At 52.7% G+C, this 18,657-nt stretch overlaps 1 protein-coding gene across 7 annotated transcripts; it reads left to right on the top strand.

Annotated features, from left to right (window-relative positions):
* Window positions 1–813: 813 nt before the first annotated feature.
* On the top strand, window positions 814–16,749 carry LOC128802173 (zinc finger protein 239-like). Of its 7 annotated transcripts, none has more exons than XM_053968415.1 (4): window positions 9,544–12,887; window positions 14,548–15,281; window positions 15,448–15,497; window positions 15,684–16,749. In XM_053968415.1, the coding sequence occupies exons 2-4, from the start codon at window positions 14,959–14,961 to the stop codon at window positions 16,352–16,354; spliced, it is 1,044 nt and encodes a 347-aa protein (XP_053824390.1). In that variant the 5' UTR covers window positions 9,544–12,887; window positions 14,548–14,958; the 3' UTR covers window positions 16,355–16,749. The 7 variants fall into 7 exon arrangements, with proteins under 7 accessions (XP_053824387.1, XP_053824390.1, XP_053824385.1 ...); XM_053968410.1 differs by having other exon boundaries at window positions 9,544–9,865; window positions 10,763–12,887; window positions 15,448–16,749; XM_053968412.1 differs by lacking the exon at window positions 9,544–12,887 and adding an exon at window positions 814–1,505 and having other exon boundaries at window positions 14,908–15,281; window positions 15,448–16,749.
* The last annotated feature ends 1,908 nt before the right edge of the window (window positions 16,750–18,657 follow it).

The raw sequence follows: 18,657 nt of genomic DNA on the forward strand, positions 1-18,657 counted from the left end.
TCTAAGCCTGTTCAATTTTAAGTTAATCAAAATTTGCAAAGCAGAGAATTAGAAGAAGACACAGAAAGAGAGAAAGACAAATAAGATATGGAGAAGCACAGACAGAGCTACCAGCTACTGGATTCCAGCGTTGTTGAGATGGAAATTCCAAGAGGAGCTAGGGTCAAGATGTGTGCTTGCCTTGTGGCCAGCCTTGAATACCCCTTGGTCTTCCTGGGCCCTTCCGCCAGCTGGGACTTGGGGTCATTTGGTCACTCAGGAGCTGGGCTGGGGGCTCCAGAGGTGGCTGTGGAGCATTGCCTGTGCTGTGCCAGGGACTGGCAGCCACTGCTGGACTGGGATAGAGGCTCTGGGGGCATTGGGGTTCCAGGGCAGGGCAGTGCTGGGGTGACAGGGCAGGGCAAGGCTGGACCTGCCCTTTCCTCCCCCCCACACAAAATGATTCAAGCCAACAATCTCCTCCAGTCTGTCACAATAGGGGTTATTGGAGGTGGAACCCAAATTTGGCCATGGGCACCTGGCCGAGAAGGACAGCTCTTTTCCATGGGAAGGAAAACACGGAGCCATCTCCACAGTTTTGGGGACAGATGAGAGGTGACCCTGATGTCACAATGGCCCCTTGCTTCTATGACACCCCAAAGTGTCATAATGGTCTCCACGGTTCCATGTGGCACCACAGTGTCACAACGGGGCCTCACAGTGTCACAATGATCCTTACATTCCATGGAGCCACACAGAGTCAGTACAGTCCCCTTGGTTCCATGAGCTCCAGCAATGTCACAGTGGTCTCTATGATTCCATGAAGCCCCACAGTGTCACAATGGCTCCTTGGTTCCATGGACCCTGTGCTGGTGCATTCCCCCCTCCCCTTCTCAGCCCGCCCTGCCAGCTGAGAAATGCTCCTTGGGCCTCAGCCTTGGCCAACAGCCCCTGGGCTCAGCTCCTCTGGAGCTCATCACAAACACTGCCTGCTCCAGGCACTGCTGCTGCCCTTACAAGCTCCTTGTTTCTTTAGGAGCAGCCCTGGGAACTGTTTTTGTTCCCTCAGTGGCACAACATCCCTGTTCTCACACTGCCAAAGAAAGCTGTTGTTGCCACATGCAGCCAGGATGAACCATTGCTGGGACTGAAGTCCCTCTCTTGGGGCCCTACAAACTGCGCTCCAAAAGGAGCCCCTTGGAGCTCTCCTGGGCCAGCCACCTCCCTCTGGTTGGGGCGTCTCCGATCCGGGAACTCTCCCGTTTGCTGCACTCGGGGGATCCCCCAACAATGACGCAGCCTGGGCCGATCCCCCCACTCCTCCAGGCTCAACCCTTTGCCCGCTGGGGAGATGCCACAGCCTCGGCAGGGAGCATTTCCCTGCCCTCAGGGGAATTTCTCACAGGTGCCTTGCACTGACTCTCTGCGTCTGTGTGCACACACGAGTGCATGTGCTGGGGAAATGTGGCAGAAATGCTGCTCTCTGAGGGGCTTGAGTGCCTTGGGTAGTTGAGTCAGTCAGGCCTGTAAGTAAGGTTAAGTCACAAGCTGTAAGCTAAGTTAAATGCTGCAAAGAGTTGTTCTTTTCCTAAGTTGTTAAGTTTCAAATAAGTCATAATCTATGTCAAATATTGTTAAGTGTTATTCCATTGCCAAATCATGAAGTCCTAGGTTATAAGTAAGGTTAAATACTGTTACGTGCTGTTCTTTTGCTAAATGCTGAAGTCTAAGGTCTCAGTCAAGTCCTGTTAAGTTTGAGCTCTGTTAAGCTCTGTCATGGTGCAATGCCAGCGCCCCCATGAAAATACACCTTCCCTAAATAAATGCTGTGAGATGTTATCAGGAACAGAGTAGAGCAGGCCCAAGCTTGATAACAAAGGGAAAAACAGACTTTATTAAACTACTACTACAAAAGACACACACACTAAATCCAGGATGAAGACCCTCTAAAACACCCCTCCTCCTCCCAATTTCCAAGACAACCACCATGAAATGTCACCCGGGATTCCTGTTCAAATTACCACACTTCAGATAATCAATACTCAGTCTATCAAGGGAGAGATAAGTCTCTCTTGCGCCACTGACCCCCCAGGAAACACAATTGCCACCTCCTGTGTTTCCATGTCACACATGGCAACCCCCCAGAGAAAATCTGCCAGTGTGACACTCTCCTCTCCATGTCACAGTGCTCTCACCATCACACATGGACAGACTGCTCATAGGGCTCCTGTAAGGATGCTTTGCCACAGACCCAAAGATACAACAGTTCAGCTTCTCATCTTGGGACTACAGTCCCCCCCATTTTCCCCTGGGGCCAAGGGTCCAGGAATAGAGATCATCTTCCTCCTGAAGACAGAGGGCATCACCATTCCCTCCTCAGCTTTTCTCTGTTCTTGCCATTCCTTCGCTGTTGGTTGCTGAAGCTGGTCTCCTTGGGTCACCACTGCATCCCCCTAAAATGCAGTCTCTATTGCAGGAGAATTTGGTTCAGTCTATGGCTAACAAGAAAAGTCCAGCCAAAACCTACTTCATCATCTCCTCCCACATAAATATTTCTTCTTCTAACATCTCAGGTCCCGGACTGTCTCTCTTCCACTACAAATCGAGGAGGAGTAATATTTTACAAAGCCCTCATTTCCCAGAAAGGATTAAAAGTTCAGACTCCCTGGATGGCTGAAATCCCTGCCCCGCATTCTCGACTCCCACGATGGGCATCATCCCCCCCCACCCCTTTCTGCATCTCCTCTGCCGGCAAATCTCCAGGTGCTGTCAGGCTCTCTGTCTCTTTCCCTCTGGGGGTGGGGGACAAAGGCATCTCTGCTTCTCTCCACCCTTCCGTTCACAGGAGCTGGCTCGGTTCCAGACCTTCAGCCCCCTCGGCTGACCTGGACAAGGCCGCGTGGCTTCCCCTCCCCCACCCAGCCCATGGCTGGGCAGGGGAGAGTCTGCACTGCACTCTCTGATGACCAGAACCAAAGAGAGAGTTCCCCTGGGAGTTCTTGCTTTTAACCCCCTGTGTTCTCAGAGGCGTGTCCATATGTTCAGTGGTCAATCCAGGTGCCAATATCCAAACCTGATCACTGATTGGTGTGACCCAGCTTCCTGGAAAAAAATTCACTTCCATGTCAAACCACAACAGTAGAATCTACTTGGAAATGTTCTGCAGTTCAATGCCGTGCTGGGAGCAGTCCTGAACAATGCAGCATCCTCAGCACACAAGGAGAACACTTCCAAGCCTTACCAGCTGTCTCCTTGCAGCCAGATCTTGTCCCCCAGTGCTGTGAGAAGCACCCAGGGCTGGCTGAGAGCTGTCCCTGGCAGGCAGCAGAGGCCCTGGCCCAGCACAGCACCCTGGGCTGCAGGACCCTGATCTGCAGGACAGCCCTGGGCACCCCTGGCCTCAGAGAATGTACTCACAGAGTCTGTGGGCATTGGGATGTTCCAGCTTTAGGAGAACACTGCAGGAGCTGCAGCTGCATTGTCCTGCAGCCAGAGGTTCCTGTGTCAAGGGCTGGCTGTGATTGTGCCCCAGGCACTTCTCAGCACCTTCCCAGCCCTGACTGATTGAAGCTCTCTGTGCCTCTGGGCTGTGCCTAGGCTGGCTGCACGCAGTGGCCCAGCCCTGCTGGGCTGTGCACAGGAGCTGCCAGGCCACACAAAGCCTTGGGCTGCTCCAGGCTGCTCCTGGTGGACGTGTTGCACCACAGCCCTGCCCTGGGAGAGAAATTCCTTTCTCCTGCTGTCCAGTATGGGCCTCTCCAGCTGCCCTTGGTGCCATTATTTCCTTCTCATGCTTATCTCCTCTAGGAAGAAAAGCTCCACCATCTCTGAAACCACTCTTCAGTCCCTCCCAGGCTACTCCTGTTCTCTCCTCAGTCTCCATGCCACTGAGCCCAGAGCCCGCAGCCTCTGCCTGCAGACTTTTCCCGCCCCGGCCCAGTCTCTCCTCAGCCAGTTCGCACAGCGGCAGCGGCGGGAGGGCCGGCAGCGGGCCGACACCCAGGCAGCCGGGGCCTTCGGCCGGCAGGGCGAGAGCCCGCTGCAGAGGCAGGGCGGGCACGCTTAGCGCCCTCCCTTTCCCAAGGAGCTTGCTCCTCGGCTCTCGCCGAGCCTTCTGCTTTGCCGGCCTTCCTTCCTTGCTGCTCAGCCCCGGCCCCGGCCGAGCCTGCGGCGGGACGGCAGCGGGGGGAGCGGCTGAAGGCAGGGAGCCACATTCCACACTCCATTTCCCAGCTGTTGGTGCCGTTGGTGCCTCCGAGTTCTGCTTGCCCAGCCCCAGGGACGCTCTCCTGCCCCTGCACGCTCACTGGCAGTGTTGCTTTGTTCTTTTCTCTCTCCGACTTCCTTGTTTTCGCCCAGCTACTCTTTCCCAGGGCGCTGGCCAGGCGCTTCCGGGAGCAGCCGGAGAGAAGCAGCAATCACCTTTGTGGGTTCGTTTGATACGGACAGAGCTATTTAGAGAGCGCAATCATGACCGGGATAAAGAGACTCAAGAGATTGGACACTTGTGTGCAGTCCAAAGTAGGTTGTATTTGCTCGAACACTGCACATACAAGTGACAATGATTAGGGGTTGAGTTACAGGTTGTATAGGGGAAAATAAGAGATAAGGTGAAACAATAGAACAATGCCCAGTATGAATACATTATAGGTAAAATCCAATGGGAATAGCTTCAGGGGGAAGGATGAATACACATAAAAATACAGAATAGAAACTCCAGCTTTAGGTTTAGGAAACAGAAACTCCCATTTCAAATTCACAAAGCTTTTTTGCTCCATTTGCGTAGCTGTACACTACAACACCTTGTTACGTCACAGAGTCTTCTGGACATCACAGCGCAGCTGTAGGAGATCGCAGAGTGATATCCTAGGGTTGGCTCTATGACATCACAAGGGGGTTTGTGACATCCCCGAGTGAGCTGTGACATCATAGGGGGCTGTGTGACATCACAGGGCATGTGTGAGGTCACTGGGGAGGTCACTACACCTCTGCCCCCCTCACAGTTCCCCCCAGAGAAGTCCAACGCTGCTCGTGCACAGCAGGGTCCCCTGTCCCACCCGGTCCCCCCACCCCTGGCACCGCAGCCTCCCCCAGAGGATGTTCCACGAGATCGCCCAGAGCCTGACACAGGGATGGGGGGTCAGGGCTGTGAGGGGTGGGGCAGGGGGACAGGGACCCCCGGCAGTGTCCCTGTGTCCCCCAGGGCCAGGGCTTCTCCACCCTGTTATGAATGAGGGTTTGAGAGCACTTAAAAAAATCCCTGGCATGGGATCAGTAAAAACCAGATTTAATATCATTCAACAGTACCACAGAATTCCTTGGTAAGAGTCACTCTGCTGCTGACTGGACACTTCAGGCACACCAAGGAAACAAAGCAACAAGAAAACCAAACAAAATCCAGGCAATCAAACCAGAAATGAGCCACGAACGCCCCAGTGTCTGTGTGTCCATGTTTGTCTGTATGTGTCTCTGGCTCTGTGTGTGTGTGTGTGTGCCTAAAGGACAGTGAGGGCAAGGATAAAAGGAATACGGCCTAAAAGCGAAAGAGAACTCAACAGGACTTGACTGATACCTTAGACTTCAGCGTTTAGCAAAAGAACAGCATGTAACAGTATTTAACCTTACTTATAACCTATTCAACTTCGCTTAAAACTTATTTAAAACATAACAAATTAGCAGAAGAACAACTCTCAGCAGCATTTAACTTCGCTTACAGCTTGTGACTTAACCTTACTTACAGGCCTGACTGACTCAACTACCCAAGGAACTCAAGCCCCTCAGAGAGCAGCATTTCTGCCACATTTCCCCAGCACATGCACTCGTGTGTGCACACAGACACAAAGAGTCAGTGCAAGGCACCTGAGAGAAATTCCCCTGAGGGCAGGGAAATGCTCCCTGCAGAGGCTGTGGCATCTCCCCAGCGGGCAAAGGGTTGAGCCTGGAGGAGTGGGGGGATCGGCCCAGGCTCCGTCGTTGTTGGGGGATCCCCCGAGTGCAGCAAACGGGAGAGTTCCCGGATCGGAGACGCCCCAACCAGAGGGAGGTGGCTGGCCCAGGAGAGCTCCAAGGGGCTCCTTTTGGAGCGCAGTTTGTAGGGCCCCAAGAGAGGGGCTTCAGTCCCAGCAATGGTTCATCCTGGCTGCACTTGGCATCAACAGCTTTCTTTGGCAGTGTGAGAACAGGGATGTTGTGCCACTGAGGGAACAAAAACAGGTCCCAGGGCTGCTCCTAAAGAAACAAGGAGATTGTAAGGGCAGCTGCAGTGCCTGGAGCAGGCAGTGTTTGTGAGGAGCTCCAGAGGAGCTGAGCCCAGGGGCTGTTGGCCAAGGCTGAGTCCCAAGGAGCATTTCTCAGCTGGCAGGGCGGGCTGAGAAGGGGAGGGGGGAATGCACCAGCACAGGGTCCATGGAACCAAGGAGCCATTGTGACACTGTGGGGCCTCATGGAATCATGGAGACCAGTGTGACATTGCTGGAGCTCATGGAACCAAGGGGACTGTACTGACTCTGTGTGGCTCCATGGAATGTAAGGATCATTGTGACACTGTGAGGCCCCGTTGTGACACTGTGGCGCCACATGGAACCGTGGAGACCATTATGACCATTGGGGCGTCATGGAAGCAAGGGGCCATTGTGACACCAGGGTCACCTCTCATCTGTCCCCAAAACCCTGGAGATGGCTGTGTGTTTTCCTTCCAATGGAAAAGAGCTGTCCTTCTCGGCCAGGTGCCCATGGCCACATTTGGGTTCCACCTCCAATAATCCCTATTGTGACAGACTGGAGGAGATTGTTGGCTTGAATCATTTTGTGTGGGGGGGAGGAAAGGGCAGGTCCAGCCTTGCCCTGCCCTGTCACCCCAGCACTGCCCTGCCCTGGAACCCCAATCCCCCCAGAGCCTCTATCCCAGCCCAGCAGTGTCTGCCAGTCCCTGGCACAGCACAGGCAATGCTCCACAGCCACCTCTGGAGCCCCCAGCCCAGCTCCTGAGTGACCAAATGACCCCAAGTCCCAGCTGGGGGAAGGGCCCAGGAAGACCAAGGGGTATTCAAGGCTGACAACAAGGCAAGCACACATCTTGACCCTACCTCCTCTTGGAATTTCCATCTCAACAACGCTGGAATCCAGTAGCTGGTAGCTCTGTCTGTGCTTCTCCATATCTTATTTTTCTTTCTCTCTTTCTGTGTCTTCTTCTAATTCTCTCCTTTGCAAATTTTGATTAACTTAAAATTGAACAGGCTTAGAGTTTGTGAAGTTGAATGGGCCAAGTTAATACTCTGAGAAGTGTTTTTTGTTGATTGAATGTCATATTAAACCTTCTGCCAAAGTTTCTCTGATATTCTCAAGTTGCCACTAAAGGCTGTTTGGTTTGTTTTGAGCTCCTGAGAATCTCTTGTTGGTATTTCTGCAGGACATCCAACTCAGAGGACACAAATGATTGTAACTCCTTTTAAATGTTTTCTTGAGAAAATGGTTTGGGGGATGGCAGTCAGGGCTTGTCTGTCCTGCTTGGCACAGCCCAGGCAGGGCTTTCACAGCCACATTCCACACTCCATTTCCCAGCTGTTGGTGCCCTTGGTGCCTCTGAGTTCTGCTTGCCCAGCCCCAGGGACACTCTCCTTGTCTGCCCATTCCCCCAGGGTCTCTGGCCAGGGATGGCCTCAGAGGAAGCTGCTGACCTCCTAAGCAACTTGGAGGCTGCTGCTGAATCTTCCTGCTCCAGGGGCTTGAAGTGTATTCAAACTGAATCTATCAGATTTAAAAAGACAGTGAGAAAACATGTTTTAGGTCTTGTTTAGGTTTTTCCCTGTTAATACACGGCTATGTGCAATCTCCAATTGACACTGAATCCAAGTACCTCCTCATGCAGTTGGAAGAGATAGGAAAATCAAGACCCTTGATGGCTGACAATCAATCTCACTCTGTCTCTACTCCCACCACAGCATTTCCCCCATCCAAGCCCTGGCACTCAGAGCAGCCTTGTGCAAATCTGAGCTCCCTGCAGCCCAGGCTGCACCTGCCGGTTTCAGCTCCTTGGCTCCAACTCCCACCTGCTTTCCTTGGAGAAGGAGCTGCCCGAGACACAGAGGGATGTTCATTTCTTGTCAGCCAACAAAGCCAAGGCAAGGCACAGCTCCACCAAATGCAAAAGTCCTTCTTCTGCCTGGCTCTGCCCTGCCCCTGATCCCCACAGCCTGTCCTGTTTCCTTCATCCCTCCAGTGCCAGGGACTTTGTGGGGCAAGGGAGCTCTGCTCTGGCTATGGAGGGAGATCCAAGTGCAGCCACTGGAGTGGCAACCACAACTCATCAGGTTTCTGTCCTTTGAGGGCCCAGGAACTGCTGAGACTCAGAGGCACAGAAAGCTTTCTCTTCATGGCCAACAGCAAAAATGTCAACATGATAAATTTTAATAAACATCAAAACCTTTCTCTCTGCTCCTTGTGAGCAGACAGCAGCATCTGACATGTCCCTTGTCCACAAGGCATTGCCATACAGGAAGGATTTTAGTCAAAGGCATAAGAAGAGGTGATATAAAAGATAAAACTACAACTAAGATGCTGAGTAGGGAGTTATTTAAACTTCTGAAGAACTGGGAAACTCCCTGATGCTCAAAGCATGAAGCCATTCAAGGGAGACACATTGGAATGAGCAGAGTCCAGCTGCAGGAAGAAATTCAGGAGCAACGGGAAGGACATAGATGCAGCTGCTGTAAATGAAGAGATGTCCTTAGACATGGCCAGTTAACCACGAGAGCTGGAAACACCTGAAGAAAGAGGGTCATGAAATATTAGACTGAATGTTGGTGGCATCAGTAGAGGGGAAGATCAGTATTTCTTCTCCTGCCATCAGCAGAAGAAAACAGTAGAGCCAGGAAATTCCTGTTCCTGGTGGGAAAACTTTGCCATTTCTTCAAAGTACTCAAGTGACCCAGATAATAAAGATGTGCTTATCTCTTATGAAACTAACAGGTATTAAATCCTCTGCCCCTTTCCAGGTAGACACCTGTCCCCACAGGCCCCCAGCTGGGGAATAATTAGCATTGACTCCATGACTGCAGAAGGCTGATCAATTGCTTTATTATATCAACTTATACTGTATTATACTGTACTTAAGAAACTCAGCAACCCTTACAGCCAGTCCAATACAGCTGGGACCTAATTGGTCAATCCATCCAAACACCACCCAGTGTCCAATTACAAAATCACCCTTTGGTAAACAAATCTCCGTGACACATTCCTCATGTGCACAACAGCAGGTGCAACAAGTGGAGATGAGAATTGTTTCTCATTCTTTTCTCTGATCTTCTCCCAGCTTTCCCTAGGAAAATGCCTGGGAAAGTCTGTGCCTGCTCTCTGTGGCCAGAGAGCTGCTGCCACAAGCACCGCAGTGGCAGCCCCAACATTCCCCTCTTTGTTACACCGGAAGGGTGGCAGCCCCAAATGTTTTCATGTCTTTGACCCCACAAGGATGTCAGCTCCAACCTTCCCCTCTCTATGACACCACAACTGTGGCAGCAGCACTAGAACAGAAGCAACAGCCGTGGAACAACAGGGGAGCTGGGGAGGAGCAGAGAAGGAGCAGTGGAACAGTGGTGGATGAGCAGTGTTGGAGCAGCAGTGGAGCAGTGGTGGAGGAGCAGAGCAAGTGTGCTGAAACAGCACAAGACAGCTTTTGAGCAGCAGTGGAGTGAGCATGGAAAAGGTGGAACAGTGGTGGAACAGGAACTACAGCCATGGAATAGAGGTGGCACAGGCCTCACAGCTGTGGAGCTGTGGGACACAGAGCGGCTCCGAGCGCTGCAGGAGCCGGCCCCACACAACAGAGCGATCCCTTCAGACTGACCCAGTGCGGGGGGCAGAGGCAGGAATTGCTGCTGGGCTGTGGAAGGTGTGGATCGAGTGCATTGAAGGATGACCTGGGGGTTTGATCCTGCTCATTGTGGCTGCTTTTGTGCTGCCAGGATGGTTCCAGTTTGTCTGAAGTCATGAACTGAGAAGGAACTTGGGACAAAATTTTTCAAACTGCCTTCTTTACTGCAGGGAAACACATCTGGGGAGAAGTTTCATGATTTCTGATTTGGGAACCAAAGTGGGTCAGTTATTGGCCTGTGGTTTTGTTCTAATCCAGGCACAATTTCCATATTACTGCACTTTAGCGTAAGAAACGAGGAACGTGCCTCACCCTTGCGATGTTGATAATGGGTGAAGAGCTTTTTGTGGTCCTAGTGCTAAAAAAGCAATTGGAATTCTTTTCCCTCCTTCCCCTTTTCTTCCTCTCTCTGGCAATGAGCCTTCAACTCTTCCTGCAGGTCTGCTTCCCATAATCTGCTCTGGACTTGGAATGTGCCAAATGAACAGAGGGAAGACAGAGATTAATGGACCATAAAAACTTCAAGCTTTCTCCTTGTAGCCTCTGAAGTTCAAGGAGTTGGAAACTTCTGCTTTTTCAACTGTTCACCACATGCCACTCCTCTAACTTCTGCCCGGCCATAAAACCTTCCTGTGGCCCTGTTTGGGAATTGACACTCATATTTTTCAGGAGAACCACAGTGGGGGTCAAAGGTTTGGGTTCTGAAGCCTGTGGGAGCCTTGCCGGAGACACAGAGAATCCCCGTGTCCCTATTTGTTTTTTTTTTTTTTTCCCCGGGACTATCCAGATGTTTGTCCCAGGTTCCAAGAAGGAAAAAAGAAGTGGATAAGTGGTTCCCAAGACATGTCCATAGCTGCAATTCCTGTTTGACATAAGTGAAATTAGTGAAAGGCTCCTGCTTCTCTCTTTCCACAGGGACACTGTGGATGCATCCGGGATCTCTGGTGACCCAGCTGGGGAAACATTTCAGGCCACTGCCTTGACTGTTTGCTCTGGAACTTGCCCAAGGAGCCGCAGTGCCCATGGGCAAAGATTTTCCTCTGGAATGTTGCTGCTTTGTGCTCCATTGATGAGAGAGCAGAGTGTCCCTGTGGGGATTCTTGACTAGATGGACAAGTGCTATGATGTCATTGATGTGCTGACATCATCTTGAAAAGGAATTGTGCAAGACTCCGCAGTGTCCTAATTGGGGAACTTTGGCTGAGGCTTTGGCTGAACTTTGGGCCAGGCTTCCTTGGAGATCAGTGCCAGTCAGGGGGATGGAACCGGATGGCAATGGACCCCGTGCTGACAGCCCCAGGAGAACGAGCTGGACATTCACGGAGGCTCCCAGTGTGGGCAGATTGGCCCCCCAGCTTTGGGGACCCCATGGGAATGTCCCTGCTTCCCTCTGGGCTCTGTCTCAGTTTTGCAGAATCTGTTCCTATGGCTGTGCAGCCTTTCAGGAAGGATGTGTTTTCCCTCTTGTTTCCAGCCACTGTCCCAGTCACAGGGAGTCAGCTTCTTCCTGCTCCAAGGAAAGGTGCTGGTGGCACAGCCCATGTGTCAACCCCGGTTCTGTCTGCAGCACTGGTGGCTTGGACATGAGGAGGTTGCATGGGGAACCTCCCTGTGGTTGAGGAAGCTCAGGTACAGATCCTGGAAGGAAGCCCAAAGGCCCCAAAGCATTTCTGCAGGAGAACTCCTGCTCCAGTGTCTGTGAGGCAGAGCAGAAGGGCTGCTCAGACTTGCCACACTGCTCTAGGCAATTCTGCTTGGCAGGAACAAACCCCACAGATCCCTTCCCTGAGCAGCAAGAGGCCCTATGTCCATCCCAGCATCCAAAAGGGACAGTCAGGGCCCCTGGCACAGGTGGGATCAGTGGGCTGGCACAGCAGCCACAAGGCAGCATCAAGGATGTGTCTCTGGTGGACACTGATGCACTGTGCTTGGAAACCCCCATTCCAAAGGGGCAGAATCCATCCATCTTTCTGGAGGGATGACAGGATGCCACAGACTGTCTGTGCTGGAGACCTAGGAAGGTCTCACTGGGAAGGAGTGGCCAAATCACCCTCGTGGGACCGGCACTGAGTCTCCATTCATCCTTGGCAGGGATGTCCAGGACCCATTCAGGAGCCCGTGGGCTTTTGTCAGTGATGCCTTGAGGATGGAGAAGGTTCAAGAGCTGTTTGTCTTGCCCGGGACCCCCCCAGGATCCTTCCCTTGTGGGGTTGCTGGTGGGTCCAAGAACAGCATGTGGCCAGTGGGGCCGGGACAGGGCAGAAATGACAACATCGCATCCCCTGGGACTCCCCGGTTCCCTTCCAAGAGCTGATCTGCACCCGGAGAGAAAAGCATTGCTCAAGAAGTCTCACTCACCCTTGAATACTCCCACCTGACCAGGGCAAAAACCTAATGGAGAGTGGAAGATGATCCTGGGCCTTGAAAAGCATCTGCTGAGGGCACAGCAGCACTGAAAGAACTGAAGCACAGAAGGGTGCTCAGGAGAGCAGAGTGAGAAAGAGAAATGGGTGTCCAGAGCAGCAGAGCAACAGGCACTGGGATGGGGCCGTGTGGGACAGCCTGTGCTGGCCGATGCCATGTGGCCTGGTGAGGCTGGAAGGCATCCAGAGCACCTTGCTCTGCCAACCCTTGGCTCTGGCCAAGCTTCAAACCAAGTGCCTCCTTGTCAAAAAGAAAAAGAGCAGGGGCTGGAAGGAAAACTGATCCCAAGATGAGTCACCAGCCTGATAAGGATAACACCAGCTGGGAAACACCAACCGACAGAGGGAGGGGCAGCTGCAGGGCCATTATCTCAGAACCCTCAGTGCATGGCTATCAGCTGGGACAATTCACACCTTCCCAGGGGTATTCAAGCACTTACTAGATGGCCAGGAGATACAATCAGCAATCAGCCAATCAGTGCAGGACTGCTTCTGATGCCTTGAATCAAGAAGCCAGATAAGAACAGCAAGCCAAGAGAAGAGAAAAATGGGGAGCCAGGAAAAAGGACCAGGAAGACCTTTTCAAAAGTGCTTGAAAAGAAGAGCACTTAAGAAAAGTAACTTGAGTACTGTTTTTCTTATAGCTACTCTTTTTACTCCTTTTAAAATATAAGAACCAAACCTTTTTACAGCATATTGTTAAATATTTTGTAACAGTTTCTACCCTAATTTTTACCGTCCAGAGAGAAAGCTCTTCTCCTATAAAGAACAGAAAGAAAAAGAGCTGTGCAGCACATCCTGCATAGGAGCTGGTCCTGGTGTCCCAGAGGGAATTGTGCATGGCTTTGGGGACAGTGGTGCAGATGGAGCCCAGGTGGCTGAGGTCCAGGTTGAGCAGGAAGAAGAACATGGGCGTGTGCAGTTGGTGGCCGCAGGCTCCGGCGCTGATGATGAGGCCGTTGCCCAGGAGGGCAGCCAAGGAGATGGCCAGGGAGAGGCAGAAGTGCAGGAGCTGCAGCTGCCACGTGTCTGCCAGTGCCAGCAGGAGGAAGTGGCTGACGGAGCTGCTGTTGGACATTTGTGCTGTCTTGGCATGGGCATCTGTAAAAAAAAAGTAGTCCTGGACTAGGTGGATTTGGAGAGGACTTTGAATATCCCAGCACAGCTTGGGGGCACATTTCCCCCACTGCCTGCCCAGGACTCTGCTGCCTGGAGCTGTCCCTGCCAGCAGCTGCTTCCCTGTGCCCTGGGCTGGGCCCTGCTGGAGCTGCCAGAGCCCAGCCCAGCCCTGGGGGCTCAGCTCTGCCCTACAGAGCCCTCCCAGCTCAGGCACTGCCCAGGGGCAGCTCTGGCTCTGCAGGCTCTGATGGCAACGTCAGAGCAACCCTGAGCAGGCTGGAAAAGCAACACAGATGCTTCCTCTAAAGGCCGCTGTGCTGATTTCTGTCACTGCCTGCTTTATTCAGATCTGAGAGAAAACTTGTTTATTTTTCTCCACCTGAACTGAGACGAATATCTATGTACAATTTCTCATCCACGCATTCCAGAGCAGTAGATTAAAAAAGAAGGATTTTCCCATTTGTGCAGCCCCTGCCTTGCTGTTCTCCCTGTAGAATCTACTTGGAAATGTTCTGCAGTTCAATGCCGTGCTGGGAGCAGTCCTGAACAATGCAGCATCCTCAGCACAAAAGGAGAACACTTCCAAGCCTTACCAGCTGTCTCCTTGCAGCCAGATCTTGTCCCCCAGTGCTGTGAGAAGCACCCAGGGCTGGCTGAGAGCTGTCCCTGGCAGGCAGCAGAGGCCCTGGCCCAGCACAGCGCCCTGGGCTGCAGGACCCTGCTCTGCAGGACAGCCCTGGGCACCCCTGGCCTCAGAGAATGTACTCACAGAGTCTGTGGGCACTGGGATGTTCCAGCTTAGGAGAACACTGCAGGAGCTGCAGCTGCATTGTCCTGCAGCCAGAGGTTCCTGTGTCAAGGGCTGGCAGTGATTGTGCCCCAGGCACTTCTCAGCACCTTCCCAGCCCTGACTGATTGAAGCTCTCTGTGCCTCTGGGCTGTGCCTGGGCTGGCTGCAGGCAGTGGCCCAGCCCTGCTGGGCTGTGCACAGGAGCTGCCAGGCCACACAAAGCCTTGGGCTGCTCCAGGCTCCTTCTGCGGGACATCTTGCACCACAGCCCTGCCCTGAGAGAGAAATTCCTTTCTCCTGCTCTCCAGTCTGGGCCTCTCCAGCTGCCCTTGGTGCCATTATTTCCTTCTCATGCTTATCTCCTCTAGGAAGAAAAGTTCCACCATCTCTGAAACCACCCTTCAGCCCCTCCCAGGCTACTCCTCTCCTCAGTCTCCATGCCACTGAGCCCAGAGCCCGCAGCCTCTGCCTGCTGGTTGTGTGATGAGGCCTCCAAACCCCATCTTGGGAGATTTTTGGATCCTCTCCAAGGTCTGTGAAAATGGAAAATTAGTGGTCCAAGGTATTTTCTCCCAAATCTTGCAGTGGCAGAACAAGGGTCAATATCTCTAAATTACATGATGTAGCTGGGCGTGTGTAATCAATTCCCATCTCTTAGAAGTGATACAGTTATCTTCTGTTAATTGACCAGTTTTCTTTATCTCTTCCACAACCAATCTTTCCTGCAGGAAATATCTTCTCTTAATGGGCCATTGAATGTCCCTGCAGGACTGAGAAAAATGACATCATCCCATTGTGAGATGCTCCGCCCAGGGGGAGGGGCCAAGCATTCCTGCCTGTTTATAATCTCGGACTTTGAACACCATCGGCATCTGTTTCCCACTGCATTCTCAGTGGAGCAGCTTTCCTTCTCCACTGGATTCGCAGAGAAAGATTCCCAACAACACCACCACTGGACCTTCAGAGGAAAACTTCAGCTTTCTACAGGATCATTGCTTCAACACAAGCACACCTGTCATACTGGAGGAGGACTGCAGCCCCCATTTCATGGGACTGCTGCCAGCATCCTGACCCACAGGCTGCCATGTCCTATTCTGACTCAGTGAGTGGTTTTTATTTTGTGCTATCGCATTTGTATTTTTCTAGGAAAGAACTGTTATTCCTATGCCCATATTTTTCCCTGAGAAACCCTTAATTTCAAAATCATCATAATTTGGAGGGAAGCAGTTTCCGTTTTCTATTTCAAGAGAGGATCCTGTCTTCCTTAGCAGACACCTGTCTTTTCAGACCGTGACAATGCCCCAGCACACCCAGGCAGGTGAGGAGGAAATCACTGCCCCTTTCCCCCCCTCTCCTGCTCCATCTCCCAGCCCAGCATTGCCCCCGGCTGCAGGACGACCCCGCTGCCAGCGCCGACCTCCTGGGGATGCACTGGGGGCATCTCCTTCCCCTTCCCTCTGGCATGGAGGCAAATCCCATCCTGTCCTTGTTCTTCCTCCCCCAGACAAGGAGCTGAAAATGGAGACCAGGAAGGACAAATCCCCGCAACAGAGCCTCATGGAAGAGGCCGTTTTGAGTGGTTCCACAGTGCTGGAATCCAATGGGGAGGAAAAGCCCCAGAGATCCCGCAGGAAGAGGGGCTCCAAACCCAGCCCAGAGTGCTCTGAAGAGAAAAGACCCAGTCTGTGCCAGGAAGGTGGACAGAGCTTCAGCCGGAGCTCGGAGCTGGTGGTAAATGAGCAGTTTCATGACAGGGAGAAGCCCTACAAGTGCTTGGAGTGTGGGAAGAGCTTCAGCCGGAGCTCCAATCTGATCCGCCACCAGATGATCCACACTGGGGAATGGCCCTACAAGTGTGGGGAATGTGGGAAGGGCTTCAGCTGCAGCTCTGAGCTGATCCGCCACCAGATGATTCACACAGGGGAACGACCCTACAAGTGTCCTGAGTGTCAGAAGAGGTTTCGGATCAGCTCCCATCTCATCCTGCACCAGCGGATTCACACAGATGAGAGGCCCTTCCGCTGCCCCGACTGCAGGAAGGGCTTCAAGCAAAACTCCCACCTCATCAGCCATCGGCGCATCCACACCGGGGAGAAGCCCTATGAGTGTCCGCAGTGTGGGAAGAGCTTCTCCAGGAACTCTCACTTGACTGAACACCAACGGACACACCAGTAAGGGAAGGCCTGCAACTGCCCTGACTGCAGGAAGAGCTTTGTGCACTGCTCCAGCTTCATCCCCCATTGGAGGACCCATGTTGGGAAGAGCTCTGGTGACCCATGTTCCCTGTGATCCATGCTGGGAAGAAACCTGTCTCTTTTCCTGCCCCTGGCAATGACATGATGTGGGCTCAAAGAACATGAGGGTCTGGCCGTGGTGCTGTCATAACATTCACTCCCACATCAGGTCATTGCCAGGGGCAGGAAAGGGACTCTCTCTCTCTCCTGAGGAGGAGGGTGTCCTTTCCAGGTAGGAGGGAATAGGTGGCTTGGAAGAGACAGTGGGTGGTGGTGTAGTTTTCTTATCTCTTCTGTGTTCAATATTGTTTCTGTTTCTATTTGTTCCTTATGAGGTTGCTGTTCCAAATAAATTGTTCTTATCCCAGCCCAGGATCTTTGCCTTTTGTGCTTTCCATGGGAGGCGGGAGGGCAGCGAGTAGCAGGGCGGTTTTAGCAGGAGCAGGAAATTGGGGAATCCCATTCCTAAACCCTGGCTCATGGAGACTGAGCATCCCAGCTGGTGCCAGCCCTGGTGGCCATGGCAGCAGCCTTGGGAGCGGGTCCCTGGCTGGGAGCTGTGGGAACCTCTTCACTCTGGTGCCCAGGGACAGGAGTGGAGGGAGCTCCCAGGGCTTTTGGGGGATGGTAAAGAGCTGTGTGTGGTCAGAGGCAGTCACAGCCATTGTATGGTGACATCCCAGGGCACCTTGAGGTGCAAAGGCACTGATCTGTCACAGGCACTCACGGGGGCTCCATGGTGACATCCCAGGAGTCCCCAGGCTGCCAAAGAGCCGGGATGTCCCTGACAGGCACACTAGATCCTGTCATGGGCAGAGTGGGAGCTTCAGGCAAAAGTTTTGTTTCTTTATTAGAGAAACTCCTGCTGAGTCATGAGATGGAGAAATGACACCCAGCAGCCACCATAGAACCCCAAAACCCTCCAGGACCCCTGGACTTCTGCAATTCCTTCTAAGAGAGGAGACTGTGAGTGGCTGGATCCAATTCCAGCCCCAGACTTTGTCCAAGGTGTAAAAGATTGGACCGGTGGAATTGAACTTTAATGCCATTTGTCCCACAGGATTAAGGATGGAATACCAGAGAGATTTATGTAAATACAGCTCTGATTGATTCTGATCATGGTTAGACAGAAAGATCTTAATCAGCGTTATTTACTCTACAGCATAGGAGCTACAACAGTTCTTAGAACATTCTGCTCTAGGAAGCAATTCTGAAGTCAGCAGGGCCTTGCTGGAGTTGTTTGAGCCCTTTGCAGGCAGAGCCTCCTGTTCCAGCAGGAACTGCCTTTCCTGTGCCATGAGCAGGGCAGGTCCCGCTGCAGGAAAAGCCCCAGGCCAGCCCCAACTCAGGGAAGGCCTCGGGCACAAGTGCAGAGTGCCCTGCTGGGAGCTGTGCCAGGGAGAGCCTGAGGCACCAAAGGCACCTTGGCAGCAGCAGCTGCTTGCAGGGCATGGCCAGAAGCCTCCCTTGGCAACCCAGCCTGGTGGCCAGCACTGCAGAGCTGCTGCTTCAGGGCTCATTTCTGGCAGGGCTCTGGAAAGCCACTTGTGCTCCAGGAGCCTGACTGGGAAGCAACTGGCCCCAGCACCTTGGGGACAAGATCTTAATGAAAAGAGTCTTCATGGCAGCAGAGACAAGGCAGGGGCAGAGGAAAGGGGAGAGCCAGGCCCAGGGGACAGGGCTGCCATGGTGATGGCTGTGAGGTCACTGCCACTGCAGCAGCCTGGCTGCCCTCAGCAGACATTCTGGCCAGAAGCCTTGTGAGGTCCCCCAGCACATCAGAGAATCCACACAACGGGAATTCCATCCTTGGGGAGGGGAGGGGATTCCTCTATGTCCACTTGCACAAAGCTCCTGCTCTTGGATAATTCCTGGGATGGAGCATCCACTTCTCTGGAAAAACAGTTGCAGTTTTTTTCCATTGTATAATATTTCCTCCTTCTAACAAATGTGCGTCCAGCCTCATGCAATTTAGACATATTGACCCTTGTTCTGCCACTGCAAGATTTGGGAGAAAATACCTTTGACCACTACTTTTCCGTTTTCACAGACCTTGGAGAGGACCCAAAAATCTCCCAAGATGGGGTCTGGAGGCCTCATCACACAACCAGCAGGCAGAGGCTGCGGGCTCTGGGCTCAGTGGCATGGAGACTGAGGAGAGAACAGGAGTAGCCTGGGAGGGACTGAAGAGTGGTTTCAGAGATGGTGGAGCTTTTCTTCCTAGAGGAGATAAGCATGAGAAGG

This window comes from Vidua chalybeata, chromosome 34 (assembly GCF_026979565.1).
Source record: "Vidua chalybeata isolate OUT-0048 chromosome 34, bVidCha1 merged haplotype, whole genome shotgun sequence".
In the NCBI taxonomy this organism is placed as follows: Eukaryota; Metazoa; Chordata; class Aves; order Passeriformes; family Viduidae; genus Vidua; species Vidua chalybeata.